The sequence below is a fragment of the Dermatophagoides farinae genome, chromosome 3 (assembly GCF_024713945.1).
Source record: "Dermatophagoides farinae isolate YC_2012a chromosome 3, ASM2471394v1, whole genome shotgun sequence".
Lineage (NCBI taxonomy): Eukaryota > Metazoa > Arthropoda > Arachnida > Sarcoptiformes > Pyroglyphidae > Dermatophagoides > Dermatophagoides farinae.
Window position 1 is genome coordinate 3,191,066 of NC_134679.1, and position 24,479 is coordinate 3,215,544.

Here is a 24,479-nt window from a genome sequence, read left to right on the forward strand (position 1 = left end):
TTTTTGTTTTGTTTCTTTTACTTTGTTTCGGATATTCGACTAAGCTATTAATAATAAATTAAAAAGCCATAAATCAAAAAAAAAAAAATTCTTTGTTTCGGCTTTTCTGGCAAATTGTGTTTTTTTTCTGTTTGAAAATAAAGAAAAAAAACTCTGCCCCGCCCCTCCCCGAATAAAGCTGTAGGTTGATGTCGGTAACTAAATAGAATAAGTAACTTTAGAAAAAAAAAATCTGGAATCTAGATTTTTTTTATGGATTTTTCTTTTCACAAAGTCAACAAAGAATTGTCGAGATGAACAGAGATTAACTATTTTTCGATTTTCTTTTCGAATCTAAAGAGCAACAAGAAAAAACCGAGTCGCAGAAATGAAACGATTTTTGTTCCACTTTTGTAATAATAAATTCTTTTATAGATGAAACTTTTTTTTTTCGTTAGTTCAAACATGCAAACACACATTTCATTGAGAAAATGGCATCCAACTGATGTCTACCATTGCCTAGCCTATGGCACTAATTAGATTAAATGATGCGTATAATTGACTTAAAAGAACGTGTATATCTGTAAATGTTATATAACCAAAGGAAACTTTATCAATTGAATCAAAACGTATAAGAAGATGAAATAAAATAACAGAAAAAAAACTGATAACACTTGCCTTGTGTTTGATTCGAACGAATCAACATGATTGGATCGATTGGTGGTAATGGACTTGCGGCAGGACCATTTTTAATACGCCATTCAAATATGACATTCAATGATAAGTGATAATTTCGATATAAATTCGGATGATTATAATGGTGATGAAATGATGATGATGACGATGATGATGTTGAACCGGATGTTGAGGATGATGATGAAGATGTTCCGGATGATGATGATGATGTAACAACAGAGTTACTGCCACCACCATTACTATTACCTGACATCAAATGACTAACACCATTGGCTGTATTGACAACAACAAGGCACTTCAACACTGCTACATTGCCTCGAGATACAAATTCGTCATATAATTGTATGTGGTCGATTGTATTCGACGATTCTGATGTTTGAGCTGTTATTGTAGATGATGATGATGATGATGATGATGTCACGGAATCTTCTTGATTTGCTTCTAACATCATTTCCCGACCAGAGGCTATATTATTATGGAGATGTTGATTATTATGGAATAATTTTCCGTTATTCGTTGCTGAATGTTGTCCAATAGGTTTGAGGAAAGAATTTGCCAATAATGACTGAGACTGTGATGATGAGCTTCGATTCAATCCGTTAGTGAAAACTGTAAATAGAATAAAATGAAAAATAACATGAAATCAATTATCGTATATATGAATGAATAAAAGCACAAGCGAGAATGCGAAAGAGAATTGAAAACTTTTTTAGAATGTGGTGAAAAAAGAGCAGAGAATTATTTTTATTTATTAATTATTGCTAAGAATTTCCGGTTATATAGCCTAAATGATTGAGAGCCTGAGAGAGACTTTTTGAAAACTCAACTCAACATTTTGAAGTTTTTTAATTAAAGTTTTTATTCTCTAGTCAAGTATTTTTATTTAATATCTGGTACGAAAGGTTTGAGCAATTGGAAAGTTTCAAAATGAACGAAAAAAAAACGGTTAGACAAATAAATGAATTTTGTTGGGCACCAAGAAAAAAAAATTGGGAAAATGACATTTTCTACACGATTACTTTCATAGTGTTTAGTGTTGTTAGTCAAACATTTGATCCATAATCGATTTGAAAATGATTTTTATTTTTTTTTTTTTAAAAACTTTTAAGCTTCGTTTATAAAACGATAATTTATTTAACCGGAAAAAACATCAGAAATCAGTAACCACAAAATCAGGCAAAAAGAGAAATTTCGTGTTTCATTTGACAAAACTGTACATGAGTTTTCAAAATGGCTAAATGATTCGATTTCAATTCATTTTGAAAAGTTCAGGTAAAATGATTTCTATTTTTGTATTTTCGGTTGTTGAGCTAAGAAAAAAAAAGTTTTTATGATTTCGACCAAAAAAAAAAAAAAAAAAGAATTCCAATCATTCATTGCGATATTAGGAATAATGTATACAGCTGTGTCATAGATATATATCGACAAAGGAAAAAAAATTTTCAATACAAAATCGACACTCATTTTTTTTCTATATTCGTAAACAAAAGCCATTTGTGTTTAATTAAAATTGGTCCACATATGGTTTTTTCACATCAAATGATAAATATAAAAGGTAAAAATTTTCTTTTTGTCGTTTTTTTTCCACCATAACATCAACATTTACATAATGATAATAGTAGTAGTTAGTTAAAATGAACGTCGAAGAAAATGGTCGCTAAAAAAAAATTTTTCAATTAAAGGTTAATTAATTATTATTATTAGTTGTTGTTGTTGTTGTTGCTGTTGTTGTTGTTGGTTAAAGAGAAGTGGAAAAAAAGTTTTGTTCAAGTGGTAATGTGGCTGATATCAAGTACAACTACAACAAATTTTTTTTTTCTCTCTTTCATCGGAATTCTGATTCTGTATATTATCATTAGAATTCGATACGATAATATGCAATAAGTTGTCATCACGACCATCATCATTGAAAAAAATGAGAGGCAAACGAAAAATAAAAATCATACAATTTGGCGTCATTCCAAAAATACACACCAACACAGCAAATGGAGACACACATTGGATAGTGAATAGGGTAGAGAGTAATATTATATTACAAAGGCAATATATGTATGTCTGGGAAAGGAAAAATTACCAACATTTTCAAAACATAAAAGATCCATTTGTGTTTGTCTTTGTGTGTGTGTGTGTGTGTGTGAAATGTTCATCGGTGTCCGTGGTAATTTTTTTTTTCTTTGATACATTATTTCATCATCATCATCATCACAATTACCATTATAATCATCATCATGAAAAGTTTCTCTTGAACTATTAGCCATTTATATAATATGGTAACAATTTTCAATTATTATATCATATATATATCTTTTCAATCAAATTTAAACGAACAATTTTACATTGAAAATCATTATAAATTGTCCGTATAAATTTCCAATATATATGTGTGTTATAATAATATATCACATGCATGATGATGATGATGATGATGACCACAAGTATTGTGTGACGATTATGCCACTAATCATCATAACACATTTTTTTTCTTTCGTTGATCTAATTAAGAGAAAATGAGATTCGACTACTACTACTACTACTACGGCTGCTATTACATTTTTCCAATTATTTATATTGATGATATGGAAATAATACAATATTGAATTCTTGCATTCATTTACAATTATACAACACTACTACATTAAAGTGGTTATAATATTTATTGTCTGGATTAACCCTTTTGAAATTTAGACAGGATATCTGGAAATTTTCACGGACAATATTTGAATCTAGTTATAGTAAAATGACAATGTGGATAAAATTTCAGAATGTCAGAATGAAAATGAAAAAAATCCACAACACCGACAGAGCAAGATAGAACAAAACGAAATGAAAAAAAAAATCCAAATGCAATTAAAATGACAAATGATACTAATTAAAATGAATTCTCTATTTGCCTATATGTGTTTGTGTTGTTTCTGTCTCTATTTTCACCAATGAATGTATCTGGTTTTTCTGGGTTTCTAGATCGTTTTTTTTTCGTTTCTGGTTGCTGGTTTTTTTTTGTTCTCTGTTTGTAACCATTTACCATTGTGGTGTCTGTGCCTATTTGTATATGTACAATAAGGCCAGAGATGAAAATAGAGAGATCGTTTGGTTTGGTTTCTGGTACTTGGCGTTTTTTTTCGTTAGTTGGTTTGTTATTTGGTTGTGAATAAAAAAAAACTATAACCCAAGAGAACGGTTGTATAAATAGGAAAAAATTCAAATTTTCTTAAACACTAGCCATGAAATTTGTTATCACACTTGCATTTATGACTATCATGGAATCAGTAACATTTTATTTGTTGATTTTGACCACAGATTCTCAACTTTTCTTTTGCATCAAATTCATTTCGATGTTTTATGCCACACATTTCAGATAAAAACATTAACAAATCATGAATAAAAAGTAAATGTTCAAATTATTATTATTATTATTCGTTGCAATAGAGATAAGCAACACAACGATTGCGTTGAAAACCACTGATTTAGACCAAAAATAAAAATAAAAATAAATGAGGAAAAATGATGATCGAACCAAATGATTTTCGTTTCATATAAATTGTTGATGATGATGATTCCGAATTCTGTGTAATTCTTTGTATTCATTTGTAAGGTAGTGAAAGTGAAGAAAAAAGAATTAATGTTTAATTAACTTTTTTTCAGGCTTTTTTTTGAATAACAGAAAAAACGAAAAGATTACTAGTTTAATTTTTAATGAAACAGAAACAACAACAAAATGTATATTTAATTTACTTTGTTAGCAGTACATGTTTACACCTTAACGCATTCAAAGAATTATATATATAAATCGATTCTTTCAATGTTTTAATTAATACATAAATCCTCGTTCTGTTTGTTTTAATTAGAATTAACACATACAATTATAATAGTTATGATGCAGAAAAAAAAATAGAAACATTTCAATCGAAACAAATATTTGATTTCCATATTTATTAAAGACAATTCATGCAACAACAATGGAAGATAATTTTAATGATGTTGATGAATTCGACTACTGAATTCCAGTGAGCAATCTCATTTGGAAGCTGTGTGTGTGAGAAGGTATAATCAACTATAGAAAATAAACGGTTCATTTTTTTTCTGTGCTGCCGTTAATTTGGCCAATATTGTTTGGTTGAAAAAATTATTTTCTCGTTGTTTACCAATGAGCTAAATTATAGATATTTTTTCGCTCATCATCATCAAATGAATGAAAAAAATTTTCATACAATCAATGAATATGAGTTGAAATATTTGATGGAAAAAAATATGAAGATTTTTTTTAATTTATTTTGAACAAACTTTTAAATTCATACATGATTCATTTGGACTTTGATGTTGTATTTTTGTTTTTATCGAAAACGCTTGTTTACCAATTTATTGCTTAGGTCATCATCATCAGTGAAAAAAAATGACATAGTTTCAAACATAGGCATGTAATACATTCTTTTGGACAACATCAATTTAGTCAAAAAAAAAAATTTCCATTGTTGAAACTTTTTGTTTTCATGTTCAAGAAAAAAAAATGTACACAACTATAGAAATAGGAGGCATATCAAATCGACATCAAATTGTTTGTTTTTCTTGAAGAGTTGAATTTATTTTTATTTTTTTACATTGCCACTATATTATCATGATGATGATGATGACATCGAACCAGAAGGAAAGAATTCTGGTTCCATGAATGTCATGTAATGTCCGAATTTTTTTTTCACAAAATAGACAGGAAAAAAAGTCAACGAAACAAATAAAACAATACAAAGTAAACAAATACAAATGATGATATCCAAGGCTAATGAGACATTAATTAATTATTGCTTTATGTTCAGAATGAGAAAAAAAACGGTATCATCAGAATCACACAACAGAACATAATTTTAAAGATGAATGAAACATTATACCATATCAGTATGTAGTTTCATACATGGAATAGCTAAAAAAAACAATAATAGTCAGTTGGTCATTTGGTTGGTCAGTTTGCCCTTATCATGTCAATTTTTCCATCCTTTTTTTGTTTGTTTTGTTTTGTTTTTGTTTTCTGGTTTTCTGGTGTTCTTGCGCCGGCCAATAACTTATTTGATTCAAAGTCAGTAAAAACTACTTTCGAAATGATGTTAAAATGATGATGAAGTTGATAACGATAATGATTGTAATCGTTACTACAACTACAAATATAGTTTGAATCTAGCATATAGGATTACTGATCCAGTGATCCATGAATGCAAAGATAGTAGATTTGTATTCACAATGATTCAAAGATATCAACAACAACAACAACAACAAAAAATCCGGAAAAAACTTTGAAAAGGAATCCAACACAAAGATGTAATGATTAACCAATTGCAAAAAATTAAAAGGGTATACAGCGTAAAAAAAATATTCATATGATAATCAAACAATGTCATACGCGTAAACTGTAAGTTTTTTTTTGTCAAAAAAAAAAAATCTTCAAATAAAAATCATTTTTCATTCATTTGTTTGCTTTTGATCAACTGACAAGGCGAATATGTACGTGTGTGTGTGTAAATTGGCATTCCGGTCATTGGAGACTTGGGTTAAAAAAAAAAATTCACTAGTAGTTTCAGTATGAAAACTTTCAGCAAATTCATAATCATTGAGTATGTCAATCAATTTTTTCTAAAGATAGTCCATTGCTGTAATTTTTGAATTAATGAAAAATATCATGAAAGATAGTGGTGACAATTTTTTTTTTGCTTTCTTCATTTTTGTTAGTAAGTAAATAATCATAATCAAAATTCGGTGCAAATCAAAAGAAATTTTCTTGATCATCAAAAGCAATGAAAAGAATATCACACAAAAGGCAAAACATTCATCCATAAAAACCACAGACACATACACACACACCACACAAATAACCAATTCAGCATAAGATGATGACACATTGTACAGAATGAAAAAAAAAATCTAAACAAATTTCTTCCAATGTTGAATTGGTCTTTTCAAAAAAAAAAAAAAAAAATGGAAAACCGATTCCGTTTTCATTCCATCATTCTTTTATTTGTATGGATTTTCAAGAAAAAAAAATTCTGACTCAACGGAAACATTTTCTTTCTTCAGTGGCAAAAAAATGACGGTTTATAGAATGAGAAAAAAAAATGAAATGAAATGAGTGGAAGATGAATGACTTCAAATTCAATCCTAAAAAAAAGGCGAAAAAAATCCATCATCAGAATCATAGATTTGTTTGTTTGTTTGTTTGTTTGTTTGTTTGTCTACAGCTTGTTCAATGATGTTCACGATGGATGAAAAACGAATAAAAAAGGAAATTGTCTTCCGGAATATCATCAGGAAACATCATCATCATCATCATCATCTCTAACTTGATCACATAATTCGAATCAAAAAGCTTATTGAAAATATTTCTCATATTTCTTTTTTTCAACTAGAATGAAAAAAATGAAAGGGACAAAAATTGAGTGAAAAAAAAACAGATTAATCTAACCGATTTGTTTGTCATTTTCAAAATGTATGGCCAATTTTCTCAAAAAAAATACGTCGTCATCATCGACAATACATATAAAAATTTGATGGGAAGAAATATATGGCACGTCCCAGATAAAGAGAAAAAAGATACTATCAATTTGATTGAATTGTTGAAAAATCAATTTAACATTGGCTAACAACAACAATGGTAATACATCAACGTTGATTATCTTTTACAGAAATCTTTCACATCTTCACACAAAAGGTCTGAAAAATTGGGTCTTTTGTTTTTTTTTCTGTCTTTTTCGGTACACACGCACACATACAGAAATGTCACCATTTTTTTTTGTATTCGAAACAACCGAACCGAACAGAAATCACAAGGTCATCTTATTTTTTTTTTTTGCTTTTCATTCATACAATAACAATAGCGAATAATTTCATTCGTTTTTCTATTAAAAAGATTGACCATCCTTTTTTTCATTTTGGTATTTTTTTTCCTCTATTCTACCCGAATTTCTCAATGAAGATGATGAAACAAAAGATTCATCGTTCTATCGTAACAGTAAAAATACAATACACATGGACAGGACATAAGATCAAAATGTGGACAATAGAAATATTGTTTTATGTCCATCATTTCATTGTTATATGTTTCTACAACAAAAGAAGAAGTGTACACAAATAAACTAGAATCCAACAAGGAATTCAAACATATTAGACATAAGGTTACATCATTTTAGAAATAGTGTTAAGAAATGAATGAATGAACGAGAAAAAAAATTACAATTTAAGTATAAGCAAAAACAAGAGAAGAATATAGCTACGAACTTTTTTTCTCTCTCTCTTTCTCTCTCCTACGTCTGGTCTGAATGTTTCGATGAGAATTCATATGATGAAAAAAAAGTTACGACAACGATACAGAAAATCCGGTATATGAATCCATTCATGGAACAAAGTTATGGATAGAATAAATGACAAACCCAAAATAAAATGATTCATGATTTTCATTTTTTTTCTCGATACTAGTCACTAACGGATGAAGACGACCAACATTAAATCTCATTACGTTTCATTCATTTGTTTTGCTCATTCTGTACATTCTTTGATCATTCATACGCTTTGTGTATGAATTTTTTTTTTCGTCCATTTTCATTTAAACAATTCGCCAAGTCAAACGACCCGAAAACGACTTAAGTAGTGGCAGTACAACAACATTATATCATTGAAAAAAATGATGAAATTTTTTTCTTTGTCCCGTGAAATTGAAACAAATTTTCTGGAAACAACAAGCAATGATGAAGCTATGGTGAAAAATTTATGTATAAACTGTATGAATTAAATTGGTGGATTGATAGAAAATGTATTTGTATAGAATTGGATTCATTCTTTTTACAAATGAAATATACTCAAAAAAAAAAAAAAAATGATGACGAGCATTCTGCCGTCAGTGATGTATTCGTTGGAATTTTTTTTTTTTTTTGCAAAGCTCAACATCACACAGAAATTCAAATTCAAAAATAAAATTCGATTTCATGGAAATTTTTGTTTTTTCCTAAGCATCTTTAAAAAAAAATGAAACTTTAATAAGAAACAAACAGAGAATAGAATTGACTTGAATTGTATCATACATGTGTATATATTTGAACTGTTTACGAAACTAAACGAATGCAACGCCCGGCAGCAATACTGCAAGACTTTTACATTTTTACATATACAGAGAATAAAATTAAATTGAAAGAGTTTCTTTGCATTTATCTCCTTTTCAGAACATTTCAGTACATTCATATAACAAACACATTTTCAACGCAAATATTTTCGACTTTTTTTTCATCAATTGAACAAAAAAAACACATTTTAAAAAAAAAGAATTTGAATTTGAATATTTCTTGCTATGAATAGAGTGAGTAGAAAAAATTGGATTAAATTGAAAAACTATGCAGAAACATTTTCAATCAATTTGATCCATAACAATGATGATATGTAAAGAGAAAAAAAAATGTCGATAAAAAAAATTCACAACCAAAATTCATTCGAGAATAATACAAATATGGAATCTATTTTACAGAATCGAAAAACGATAAAACAATTGAAATCATTAACTCTTTTTCGAGAAGGAACAAAACGTGAATTTTTGAAAACAGAATCGAAAAAAAACAAATGTGTACAGAGGAAATTGTGTTGTCGTTTTTTTTTTGGTTTTGAAATGTGACACTTTTTTCGGTTTAAAAAATCTAGAATAAAATTTTTTTTTTACAAGAATTGTAGTGCAAAAACAAACACTTAAAACATTCGCTTTCACAAAATATATATGATCTGCGAATGATAGGGGTCCATTATTCTTTTGCTCTTTTGATGTGTGAATAGATGATGACAAACAATAACAACAAAAACAACAACAACAACAATGAATATCGGGTGATGGTCGGCTAAAAAGCGCTTTACGGTTCCATTATTTCATACCATTCGGTAAGTAAAATATGTAAACATTTGATATATTAAATGGGCATTTATGAATTTTATGGTGGCAGTAATTTTATTCTCATATTCAATGTATCATTTTTCAATGTCTCCTCACACAAACGAGACAACCAAACTTTTCAGTTGAATAGTTGAATATGTTTTTTTTTTGTTGTTAAAAAAAATAGTAGATATATTCCATTACTATTGTTGAAGCTATGAATTTTATTTTTCTTCATTTTTTCCGCGGTTATAATGGACCATTATCATCATTGGGGCATACGATGATGATGATGATGATGACGTAAAATGGCCACCAAATGTATGATGATGGCCACCGCAGACGCTTTTTCACTCATACAATAACAGTGTAAAAAGATAGTGGAAAAAACCAAAACCAAGGAAAAAAAATAGAAAAAGATTACAAGGCGATAATATCGCAACAATCATACTGATAGTATAGTGGAGAAAAATGTAGTTTGATGATCGACACACCAGCAGCAGACCAAGCAGAGAAAGAAAAAAAGAATTGATGCAAACATATCACATCTCTACAATAATCATGTAGCTAACTTGGTGTCCTTTTTTTTTGTTTTCCCCATCCCATAATACATGTAAGAGTAATGGAGCGAGAATCAAGCAAACATAAGCCCAGCATTTACAAACAGACAAACAAAAATAGAATCATTCTTTTTTTTGATGCATTTGTTCCCTTGAAAAAAAAACTATCCTGAAAAATAGACAAGAGAATAAGTGTAATATTTAGTACGATGGATTTGTTTTCGTGTGTTTTTTCAAATGTGAATGGATGGATGGATGGATGGATAGATGGACTAAAGGGATCCATATTCTGAATTTCCAACAATATTTTTTTGTATTTTGCAATTGTTTGAGCAATGTTGCATTGGATTCTGGCCATTTGATAAATACAGATATATGTTAACCTTTGATGTATGAATTTCGTTTCTCTTTCATATACGTACACTATCATCATCATCCGTGTTTTCATTCATTTTTATTCATTAAACATTTATCGTTGCTTTATCATCGTCTCATGATGATTCATTTGTTTAAATTTTTTTTTCAAATTCATTTCAAAGCTATACATTTATATACGGATTCGTTCATTTTGTATATTACACACATATATTCATAGATCATGGCTAATGGATCGTAGCGATACAACATGGAAACAACGTCTATGTGGCTCAAAAAATGTTTGGTGCGTGTGTGTGTTTTTCAGAAATTTTTTAGACACAATCTAGCAATTTATTGTCGAATTCATTGTATGTGTATTTTCATTCTTTTTATTATTTTTTTTTCTCAATTCTGGAATTCTGAAATACAAATGAATGAATTGTCATTGGCATAAAGATATTGGCATCATTATCAAACAATCGTGAAAATAATGGTGATTACGATTATATACCATTTGATGATGATAGGGCAATGTAAAATGATCATCTATTAGCTATGTATATACATACATACATTAAAATACTGAAACATCAAACATCGATAGACAAAACAAGGTTATCACAAAATAAACATTCCAATCGTGGTGATTAGCAGGATATATTTTTTTCTTTCTATTGAGAAAAATTTTCTCACAAATTCACTCAAACTTATTATTTTTTTTTCTACTTGGATCTCTGTTTTGAACATCAACAAGATGACATTAGGGAAGACATTGTCAGAATTGACTGGAATTGATTGGAATCAACGAATGTACAGAACAACAACAACAACAACAACAACAACGACAATAATAACAACAAAATATCTAAAACATTTATATAGGATTTGTTAAGGTTGTTTTCGACATTGTTGTCGATTTGTTTCATCAATCCCATTTATATCCTGAATCTCTTGTTGGACCGATTCTAGTCTTATATAAGCCTCATTCATTGTCGATTTAGTCATTGTCGTCATCGTCATGTCTCAGCCACCAACATCATGACCGACCATCAACATACGAGAATTTAACAACAACAACAACAACAACAAAAGAAATCAGTGAATACCCGAACATGTAGCACCAATTTCATGCCCTATTCTTCAGACATTTTTTATATATCGATCTTTTTTTCTGTTGTTTAGTTCATTCGGTTGGTGTTTCTGTCTATGGCATTTACTGGATTATAAATTATACCTAACCAACAACAACACAAGATGCACACATTCACAAACAAATAGTAAAACAACTATAGAAAAGCTTTACATTGGCTTACAATTTACCATTGACACCATCAGTATGTAAGTGTGAGATGAATTTTATTTTTTTTGCAACGAATATTCGTTCCAAATTGACATACAACAGCCCAGTTATAACGAAGAAGAATCGAAAACAGAAAAAGAGAAAAATCACTGAGCTATTATGAATGAATGAATGAATGAATATAATAAATAAATAAATAAATGGATGAATGAATGAATGAATGAAGAAAAGATCCAAACTAAAGAAAAAAAGAGAGAAAAAATTATAGGATCATAATTTAATCGATGGCAAAACAACGATCATAATATAATGATGATGATAATAATGCAAACAATGATCAAATGATAATAATGGTAACGGATGTTATGATAATGGCTATAAGGCATCATTTGTCATTGATTGTTTTTTTACAACTCTATAATTGGCCAGAAATCGTGGACCCAAACAAAGACAACATTTTATAGCAATGATTTTTGGTGATGAGGATGATGTTTATCAATAAATATATATATATAAAACATCATTTAATGGACATAGAATATATATTGATTTTGAACACGCAATAATCTAATCGCCAATAATCGATTACCATTTTGTTGACTTTGCTATGACTTATATATTCTAGCCAACCAACCTGAACCAAAATGGAAAACAAGATATGTGAATTAAATTTGGATGATATTTTTTTGCATCCAATTTATACAAAAAAAACATACAAATTTAGATCATGAAACTATCAGATAAAAGCGAAAAAAAGAAAATAAAACCTGAAGCACGAACCAAACCAAACCTATCAAAATAAAGACATCTGAGTATAAGAATCAAATAAGCAACGGGTGAAAACAAAAACAAAAAAAAATGCCATTTGCAATACTCATATTCAAACACGCTAGAATTGATTCCACTTGGTAACATTGGTTTCTGCTGAATATGATGTTGGAACAACAATTGATGCATCATCATCAACAACAACAACAACAACTGCAGATGAAAACAAATGCAACACAGAAATGAGAAAAAAAACAAAATAAAAAACGAATTCTTCACAATTCATTCTTTAGAGAAAATACTTGTTTTGTTTCACTTTAGCCTGTTACCCAGGAACAAAGATTTTACTCCCAAAAAAAAAAAAAAAATTCGATTCGAATCCAGCAGCATTTGTATATTTTGTACCATAGGATTGTTGTCTTTTGTATTTTATTAAATTGATCGTCGTTGTCGTCATTTTGTTTTATTTTGTTTCTGCCTATTCTATTCGGTAAAAAGGGTAATAAATTTTATACAAAATGGAAAAATGTTTTGTGTGTGTATGTATGTGTGTGTGCATTGGCATCCATGCAGCAGAATTCAGTGAAACGAAACGGTTTTTTTTCCTATCTATTTATTCGAAAAGAAACCTAGAAAGAGAATGAAAAAAAATTCTGGTTTGAAAAAATTGTGGGGCCTAACCATGTGGTTGTTGGTCTTTCGTTTTTTCTTTCTCTCATCTCGTAAAATAAGTTTTTTTTTTCGCCGCTCATTCTATGTGTATACGGTGGCTATTGCCACCAATCACATCAGCTATATATAAATGAATGTTACAATGTAATCGGATCTTCATATGTGTTGAATCGATTTGGCGGCTTCAAGATTTAATAGACGATCTATTAAATAGTGTATGTTTCAAATGAAATGAAAATTGATACCGAAAAAGTGGGGGGAACAAAAAATTTTTGGCTATTATTTCATTTTTCACCTTTTTATTTTGTAGACAAATTCGTTGTCTTAGTAATTGGCCAATTTAATTGGAATTCTGTCTGACTGGACTTTTTTTTCCCCCATTAACAAAGTTATAATGAAGCTTATAATGTATTAAAACGATGGAAAAAAAGGGTTGTTCCTCATATAACAAATGATCCAAAAATCAGATAGAATAAAAATATGTATCTGATAGAATTTATTGCTATTAATTTGACCGATTGATCCCATGGGGTAATTCATGAATTCTGATGTCTAAATTTTTATTAAAAATAAAGATGCAATGACTTTTTGGAGAGATATAAGAACACAAAAAAAAAATAATTGTTGATGATTTATCTTAATCAGATGTTCAATATTTTATAAGAACCAATGAACGTTTTGATATATGTCTTATGCGTTTATAAGTGTTTGGGTTTATATTTTTCACATAAAAAAAAATTTGAACCCAATTCTTGAATAGAATGTATACTGGTTAGCTTCTATATGTGGAATGTGAAAGAATCGTTTTTGACCATCAATATTGTGTATGTTTGAAAGACAGATAAATAAATAGAGATGAATCAATCTTTTCATTTTCAATATTTTATACACAGACAATCTATTCGAATAGAATAAAAAACCAATTCGAAAAGACAGACAGACATACAGACGGATGAATACAATTTGTATTCGTTTGTTTTCCAGATGATCTATACATACACACACATAAACGGTAAGAAGATCCGATCATATAAAATCAAAGAATATAAGTTTGGCTGGCTTTTGGCATTCGCCTTCTTTGTTTTTTTTTTTTGTTTTCTTCACTATTCTTTTTCGCTCGAATTGTAGTTGATAATAAATCACCAAATTTAGAACGATCACTTTGTTGCGTTTTTTTGTTGTTGTTGTTGTTGTTGTGGCATGTGTGTTTCTTATATGCTGTATATATTACTTAAATCTAAATAAATAAATGGGCAATCAAAATACATCAAATAAAGAAAAAAAAACGAGAAACCTCAATATAGAGGCTAGAATGAAAAAACAACAACTAGATAGATAGATAAATACAGGATATGATAGAAACAGGAAAGAAAAACAACAACAACAACAACAATGATGCATACCAGATGAAGAAAGAAAAAAAAACATAATGATTGAAATAAATCGTTCCAAATCGAAATAAATGATTTTTTCAAATTTGGAACAAAAAAAAAGTTTCATATCCAATAATGTGTTACAATAAATAGATACATATCGAACAAATTGATCATTGGATCAATTCAAAGGAAAAAATTATGTATAGAAATCATGTCAGTAAGATGATTTTGAAATTATTTATTGTCACTTAAAAAATTCAACTTTGAAATATTTAACTAATTGATCGATTATAACCATGATTATCAATAAATTTAATCGATAATATTGACAGTAAAGCGAGAGAACTAAACGGACACCTGAATCTTTAGGATAATGAAAAATTTTATTATTGTATAAATAGACAATTCCATCTTAAAGATTAATCTTTTTTCGATATAAAATAAATACAAAAAAAACGACACGAAACCCGGAACAACAAGAGTAGGAAAAAATTTAAATTTATTGAAGGTAATCAATATAAATTTATACATTAAATGGGCTTAAAAATCGAATTGAAAAAAAGCATTATCAAAACTAGCTAGATGATGTGATTTTACCCAAGAAAAATATCCAATGGTTGTGCAACGGATCTGAAAAAAAATTCACATAACCAGAAAAAGGCTTTTAGTTTTTCTACACAAAAAAAATAACGATTCTACACACACAATTTAGCTTATTTAAAAAATTGGAATACATTTATTCTTATTAATAATGCGATGATGGGTGTTGATGATGATGATGATGATGGTGTTTTTTTCCGTACAATAGCAAGATGTTTACGTATGGAAATCAACGTTCAAAATAAATTAAAGTTAAACTCGATATTATTCATTATTATTCATTTGGAATGGACAATATTTTCCAAGCACACACACACACGAAAAAAATGGTTCATTATTCTGTCGTCGTCCATTGAGTATTCAAAATGCCAAACAGAAAAAAAAACAAAAATTATAATGGACCTGGTCTCTGTGTGTGTGTGTGTGTGTGCAAAGATACAAAATTAATAATTCGTTGATGAAAAGCAATAGAATATGGTGGATAGTGAAAATGATAATAAATTTTGAAATATTAAAAACAATCCGGATTCTTTTTTTTTATTCAAACAACCGCTGAAATTAAAAAAAAGAGCAACAGAGTATGAAAAGAACAACATCATGGTCAAGCATCAATGAATTTTATTGAAAAATAGCTAAAAGAGTAAACAAAAATCTCGGCAAAAATCTTTTGTAGAATTTTTTTTTATTTAAATATTTATACACATCAAACACACACACACACTGATCCATGAACATTCTAGAAAAAAAGATATTCTCAGAATCGTTCATAGATAGTAGTAGTTTATAACAAAAAAAATAACAACAATTCTGGATGAGAAAACAACATAAACATGCAGCGATGAATGAAATGTAATGTAAAGCTCATCGTCACTTTCGAAAAGAGAAAAAAAACTTGTATACATTGCAATGTACAGTAAATAAATATACACACACATGATATAAATAAATTATTAAAAGTCTCATATATGTATGAATGTGTGTGTGTATAACAAGGAAAAAGTCAAGATATCAACAATCCATATGAATATATATGAAATAAAAAAAAAATATAAAACAGACACACACACACACGACCAGGTATCATTATCAAGAAAACACATCTACATCCGAAGAACATTAATCTTAATCGTAAAGTAAAGAATAAAATAGCAAAAAAAAAAAAAAAAGATTTGGGTCGTTAAAACGATCCAGTTGAGATGGATAATAATTTAGAATTTTTATTTATTTATTTATTCGTATCTTACATAACGAGTAATATTTTTTTTTTGATTGATAACAGTCATAACTATAATAATAATCATTATTATCATCAGGATTTTATCCATTTGTTTTGGTGAAAGAAATTATGAAAAAATGAAAATATTCTTTCATAACATCTTTTGTAGTCAATCGGGTCAATTTTGTAAGTCGGGAATATTTTTTTTTTTGGGTTTCTAACTTTGACCACATTTAAAGTGCCTAATTCATTGGGGACCGATTTGTCTATCATGTCGTCGTAAGAACAAAATATAGTAAAGTAAGTAAAAGTGAATACTGAACACAACAACGAAGAATATGTTGAACTCAAATGTGTACACACGAATGTGGATGAATAAATGAATGAAAATGATGAGCTTTCGTTTTATAACTTATTTTTTTTTGTTTTTTTTTTCATTTGAAACGGAACTAAACCAGAAAATGATTCTTTTTTTCTGGTTGCATGCATATATAACTTAGTTTTCGAATAAAAAACAAGCAACAACCAAAAAAAAAAAATATTCCCAAAAGATTCTCTTTCATTCTATCTTCACACTTTTTAGAGAAGGTCAGTCATAATAACTATATATGGATGGCAAACAAACAGTTGAAAATGGAAAAGTTTGTACCCAAAGAATAAACCTTAAACAATCATTATACAATGCACATCTCTCTTCTGGTTATTTCGTAAATCTTTTTTTCTCTTCTCGGTTTCTTTTTTCACCTCAACTAAGTAAACGAATCACTTGAGACCCAAAGATTTGGATTTCAATGTTGAAAAATGTTATTTTTCTATAGAAATGAAAATTGCCGCTGATTTGATACATTAAAATGATTTATATATTTCATTCATCCATTCATCATGATCCACACAGATAAATATTAGTTAAACTAAAGTGAAAAAAAACTCGAACCAACAAACAACACATTAACTATTGAATTTTATCATGTTGTGGTCATATATAAGGCTAAGCTGATTAGCGGTTAAAATTGAGTATTGGCTGCCAAAAAACTAACATAAAAAATTAGGATAGACAAAAACTTTTGTTCACACATAAAGAGATCATGATGATTTACACTGTTGAATTCTATAAAGTTTAATATAAATGACTATGACTACTATATTTGGAACGGGAAAAAAACGATGCGATTTTGATGGTAAACGATTTGAACGTGACGATTCAAGTTTGAATGAGATAAATGCAATGATGATGATGATGATGATGATGATTAGCAGAAAAAGTAGTAGTATTGAAAACAACACAAATAAAAATGATGACATCCATAAATTTGTTTGTAAAAAAAGCATGTGTGTTTGTGTGTATTGGTATCCGTTGATAGGATAAAAACTTTTTTCCATCATGACCATAATCAACAACAACAACAACAACAACAACATCATCATTGGACAAAAGTTTAATTTTTGATCATCAATAAAAAAATATCATACCAGCGTTACCTCGTAAATTCTATATTTTGTTCGTAGTGTGATCATCCAATATGAATATAATCATTCTTTGTTCATCCAGAAGCAGAGAGAGAGAAAAAAAATAGAAAAAAAGTCTCAAATATTATTTTCATTTTTTCTCCTTCTTTTATTTCACATTTTGTTGCCCACTTTTATACTTTTTTTACATGTTGTTTATATATTGATTTTTTATTGTTGTAGTTATTCGATTTTCAGAATTTTCAGTTCAAGTAGACTTATAAACTATCGCCAATAGGAAGAAGAAGAAACCTAAACTCAATTGACAAGTCTAAAGATTCAAAAAAAAAAAAAAAAAATTGGCAGCTCTATAGTTGTTGTTGTTATGTGTGACTCTCTCACTCGTTTAGGTTATATTGTCGACAGATATATTTGAAAGAGGGCAAAATTTCATTCAAGTGCTAGGCATAAAATTTCTGAAATGAACAACAACAAAAAAAAAACAACCTCCCGACCAGCACGAGAATATTCCCTTCAAACAAACTGAATGAATAGTACCGCATAAATGAATGCTGAAGCCTTGAATATAAGCCAAGCGAAAAAAATAATATATTCTTCGTATTAAAAAAAGGAAAAAAAAGTCAAATAATAAATCAAATTCAATATATGGAATGGTGGAAAGTGAAAAAAAAAATTCTTCAACAATATCAATATAAGCGGCAGAGTCGTTTTTTTTCACTATTGGAGACTTAGTATGACAATTCTTTTGTCGACATATTTTTGCTTTTTTTTCTCATTGATTTTGATTGACCAGTGATTTTTTTTTCTATTTGAATTTCTGTGTGTGTATGTGTGTGCCAAAGACGAAACACAATACACAAAGTTTACGCCCTGTGTGTGTGTGTGTATTATACATATGAATGAATATAACAACAAATAATACAAAAACACAGAGAGAAAAAAAACTAGCACACTATATTTAAGGTGGCCGGGAACAGACTGATCTTTGTCGTCTTCTTCAAATCAAGATCCGAAAACAATTCCAAAAGAATTTTGGAATTCGAATAGCGAGGGAGAAATTTAATTTTTTTTTGGAATTTAATGTCCCATATCGTTGATGATCGGACGGCGTGGCTATTTTTTTTTTTTTACCTCACTCTTATATACCATTAGAAGATATATTCGATGGTATGGAAAATTTCGATAGTGGTGGATAATATAAAATGATAATTTCAAATTGATCATTTCCTTTTTTTTATTCTTTCGTCTTTTCATCATTGCCAAACATAAAGAAAAAATTGATTGTTCGTTAAATTCTTCTTCGTTTTCAAAGTAGAAAGCAAAGGAATTCAAAAGAAAAATGAATGAGCAAACGACGACGACGAATGTTCTATCGGTCTTGTCCAATTATTTTCAATCAAACTTATAGCTGTATACAACAACAAAATGGTTTGATTGATTTTTTCGTGTGTGTGTGTGTGTGTGTGTGTGTGATTCAGGAACGTTTCACAATGATGATGATGATTGTTAAAGAAGAAAAGTTCCCCTTTTTTATATAAAGAGATTGGAAAGCAGAAGCAGAAGAAAATGGCAGAATTTTTTTTTTTTTTTTTTGATTGATACGAAAAATTCTATGCGTATGTGCATGTAAGGGGGTATGTGAGATGTGTTCAATGTTCATTTGTGTGACATAACAACGTCATTGTTGAACGGCAATGTTGAGCAATAATTTTTAAGTGAGGAGAATTTTTTTTTTCGCAAAACCTAATTGAATTGAAAAAAAATCTCAATCCGTTTATGTTTTCTGTTCTCTGTTATGTTTTTCACCAATCAACTTGGATCATGGATTCATTCTTTTTTTTCTCGCCCATCAACATTGTTATAGTCGTCGTCAAAAATTGCTCATTTTCAATTAAATTTATTTTTTTATTATTATTATTCCTTTATGGCTCATGAATTTTTTTTTGCAACTCCAATTTTTTTTCTTTCAATAAGATCAAAAGATTCTTTGCACAAGGTAAATCTCACACACACACACACACACTCATTAATCTCATTTTTTTCTCTCTTTTGCTACTGAATTTTTTTTTTCGTGTGTTGTTAGTAAAAAAAAGGAAACAAAATTCAGTGTATGAAAAAAAAGAAAAAAACGGTTGAAAAGAAACGAACAATGCATATTGCAAAGATTTCTGGTTATTGTCAGACATTCATTCGTAAAGATTCTTGCAATTTTTTTTATTGTTTCATTTTTTTCCAAAGAATTTCTATTTTATTTTCAATGATAAAGAAGAAAAAATCTTATACACAACCATTCATCGATTGATCACCACCACCACCACCACCAACAACAACACGACCAACATCGTCATCATCATCATCATCATCATAAAATTTGAATTTTTTTTCATTTACTTCACTAGAACTTGTTTAGTTTCTGGACTGTTCAGAAAAAAAATATTTCCAAGCCAAAAAAAAATTGTTTAAAAGTAAAAAAAAGAGCCGCAAAATTCAATAGAACCACATCAGCAGTCATACGATCGATCGATTCGAAGCACATAGCTTTAGAATTCATATTCGTGTGTGTGTGTGTGTGTGTGTGTGTGTGTGTGTGTTTGTGCATGAATGAAAATTGAAAAAAAATTTTAATTTTCACTTAACACTGCTTTATGGTACTACCAAAAATCTGATTACAACATTCAACCCTTCGAACGGATACAAAGTGTTCAATCCATCAATCATTCAATCATTTTTACGCAAATTTTACACAATTATGAGTGATTTGTGAATAATAAGTAAATTCACAATTTAAAATGGGAATCAAAAAAAAAATAACAAAATTAAAATAGCAACTATACCTTGTTGACGTTGTGAAATGATTATTGGTCTCGAAATGATTGAACCAAAACGATTAACGGCAAGGCACTCAATCTGATGTGATATGGTCATATATGGCTGTTGAAATGATGATGAATAATGATTATAATTGTTCCCCATCTGATATAGATGGTGTTGATGATGATGATAATTGAGATTATTGTTATTACCATTGTTGTTCATTGATGATGATGATGATCCACCAATAATCAATGTTTGTCCATCATTTCTCAGTGTGACCATTGCATTCAAATGAGGCCAATATTGTGGTGTATCCCAGCTATATTCAGTTTCACTTTCCATAATCATCATTGTATTCATATCCTGTTGATTCAAATGATGATTCATCATGGTTATATTATCGATTCGCCAATATATTTTTGGTATTGGATATCCTTGAGCTTTACATGTCAATGTTAATCGTAATGTTTGGTTATCATAATATCGTTCTGAACCAGATGCAATATTAGGTTCGATAATAAAAATTGGACCTGAATATTCAGGACCGCCATTACTATCATGGTTATAATGTTCATAATCATCATTATCATCATCATAATAAAGATGATTAGTCCAATGATAATCTATTGGCGATTTTAATGATGGCAAACTATCAAAATAATTGGAAGAAGAAAAGGTGGAATCTCTTAATTGATGATGAAGATATCTACGAGGGCGTATGGAAGATGAGCGGTCACTAATGTTTACTACCGTTGTTATCGGAACTATTGTAGAGACGGAGGTGGATGATGATGTTACAATTTGTTCGTGTGCATTTGAATGACTAATTGCCGTAATGTTCACAACCGAAAGTGTGCAATACAATGGCAATAAAAACATCAACAATAAAAAAATGAACAGAAATTTTGGTTTCCATGTTGAAAATGGTTCAACCATCATATTGGTCATTTTATTTCTTGTTATTTGGCAATTCATCATTTTCTTTTCATCAACAGCTATCTATCTATAGCTGACGATCGAATTTCAATTATTATGATCAAAAAATTTTTTTTTTTTATCACTGGATGGTCATTATTTTCTTTTTATAAATTTTTTTCCGGTCAATTGAATGGAATACTTGAAAATTATGTCTTGCTTACGTGTGCGTAGGAGATGAGGGAAATAATTTAAAACAAAAAAAAACAACCAAAACGATGGACAATTCAATCGATAAAATCAATAGTTGGAATTATTTCGTCTTTCTTTATTTGCCGATTATATTGATCTATCGATTGATGGATTCTTTTCTTGGATGATGAGTAGTCGAATGTAGAGAGAATCATGTTAAGCCAAAAAATAAAACAAGATGATGATGTTGATGATAAAGATTGTAACATTAATAATAACGGAAATATTAAACCAAATATATCCTGCTATCAATTTCAGATGATTTAGAAAGTTTTTTAAAATAAAAAGACAAAGAATATAAAACAATGATGAAAAATTTTCACTTATAAGTTTTTATGCATGTAGAATATTCAATAAAGAAAATGATGTTATAGAAAGTTTTCCTTTTAACACTTGTCGTTATCGTATCATCATTTCATAAAATGTTGACAATAATTTTATCGTCATTTTTCTCTCACACTTTCTCACTATTGTTGTGACAAAGAGAATGTTTTAAACACTTTGTTACCAAACTCATCATGAGTCTCATTATCATTTTGATGATGATGATGATGATGATAATGATGATTATGTCTATGTTAATTCGAGATGGACTTTTCTGGGATATAGATACTTTGTTCAATATCTAATAATTGCCGGAAAAAAACATTTCAACTATATTGAACGAATTTCAAATAATAGAATGTATCAAGATATTTTTTTTTCACTCTCACTCTCTCACCCTCTCTCTCTCTCTCTCTCTCTTTATTTCCGATTTGACGGTTGAAAAAAAATGTCGTCGTTATCCAAATCACATACACACGCAAACATATACAACGGTGTATGGATATAATAAATTAGTATAATTAATGTCAACACTATCCCAACATAGATGAACGTTGACGTGGTTGATGATTACAATTTTTTTTTGTTTTGCTTCACGACAATGATAATTTGTATCTTTGAAAAAAAACAGAGCGATGAAATTGTAATGAAATTGAGAAATACAAAGAAGAACCGGAATATTTTTTTTTATATTTACTTTAGCCTGATTAGTTGGATTGAAAATCCTGTCTGTCGTCTTTTATTAATATTTTTTTTTCGTTTGTTTTGTTGTTACTGTAATTAAATCTTCTCATATTTCAAGTCTTTGATCAATCAAAGTGGATCGTTGGTTAAATTTCTTGCCGAAAAAAAATCATTGCGAACCAAGATATATTTGATGAGTATGTGTCGTGTGTGTGTGTGAGTGCGTGTGTGTGGTAGAGTGAAATGAATGAACGAAAAAAAAATAATTTACATCAATTTAAAACGGTAAAACGGTTTCCCATCACAATCGATACGATTCGAATTTTGTGATTGAATTTCATTGACGATCAACATTCATTACGATTGAATGATTTTCACGATACAAAAAAAAATAAAATGAAATATATTTATATTGAACAAAAAACATTAAGAACAACAATGACGATCACTTTTGGCGCCAAAAATTTGTGCTTGAATAATTCGATCCAAAATAAAAATAAAGAAACATTCAATAATGAAATAAACACACACATGCACACACACATACATTGGATATAATCACAAATGAAATTCTGTTTCAACAACAACAACAAACTAGGATCTGAATAGAACCAATGTTCGAGCTCAACTGAATGAATCGTGAACAAGATTTGGTGCTTAAAAAACCAAAAAAAAATAATAATAAAAGATCTACAGAATGGCGCCTGGTCGATCGTCGTATTTTTCGACGCTTCCAAACAACTTTTTCTATATATAGCAAAATGATTCAAATGGGACAAATACGGAAAGCGAACAAGTTCCAGTATTTTGCAAAGATTCTTGTCTTTCTCTCTCTCACACACACACACATACACACGTGGTCGTTTTGCTTTTTCACGCCTTTGCCATGATGATGACAAACATAAAAAACTTTTTCCCTATCAAAAGTTTTCATCATCGTTATAACATGTTGTTGTTGTTGTTGTTAATTTTTGATTTTTATCATACAAAAAAAAACTACATGCCATTTCATTATTTGAATATAATATATAAAGGGCAAACAAAACAGAATCCAATACGACATCATGTCGATTTTATTCAAACACCTTACAAAGTTTGTTTTTCTTTTCTCATGTTCCATGGTCAGAAATGCAGTGAATTTTTTTTTTCCAAAAGACCAATCTATTTGATTTGATAGTTGTTGTCATTGCCGTCGTCCGAAAATTTGATTTTCTTTTTTTTTCTTTTTTTTTCAATGTTCAAAAGTTAACTTTGTCTTGGTGTTTGTGTTTGTTGACATCATTTTCAAACAAACAAACAAACAAACAAACAACAACAACAACAACAGCAGCAGCAACAACAACAACAACAATAAACTTGTCGAATGGAAAAGACAACCAGAAAAAAAAGACAACCAGTGTAAAAAAAATCTTTCTGAGAAAGAATCAAAAAAAAATTACTTTTTTTCCTATAAAAAAACGACAAAAAATGACCATAAGCTTGAATCCGAAATAAAATCTTTGCTGTGATACGATTGAAAACAAACTCTGATTGTCAAATGAAATGAAATTGAAAAGTTATTAAAGTCATCAATGAAAAGAATGATCATGATGATGATGATGATGACGACAATGAC

General features: G+C 29.0%; 1 protein-coding gene across 2 annotated transcripts in view; it reads right to left on the reverse strand.

Moving 5' to 3' along the window:
- LOC124494681 (uncharacterized) overlaps positions 1-23,461 on the reverse strand; it is a 48,877-nt gene extending 25,416 nt beyond the window's left edge. For both annotated transcript variants that reach the window (XM_075729644.1, XM_075729643.1), the window contains exons 1-2: positions 20,710-23,461; positions 658-1,284 (exon numbers count right to left, since the gene is read on the reverse strand). In XM_075729644.1, the coding sequence (XP_075585759.1) occupies positions 658-1,284; positions 20,710-21,667 (1,585 nt within the window). In that variant the 5' untranslated portion in view covers positions 21,668-23,461. The remainder of the gene's footprint in view (positions 1-657; positions 1,285-20,709) is intronic.
- Positions 23,462-24,479: the final 1,018 nt, after the last annotated feature.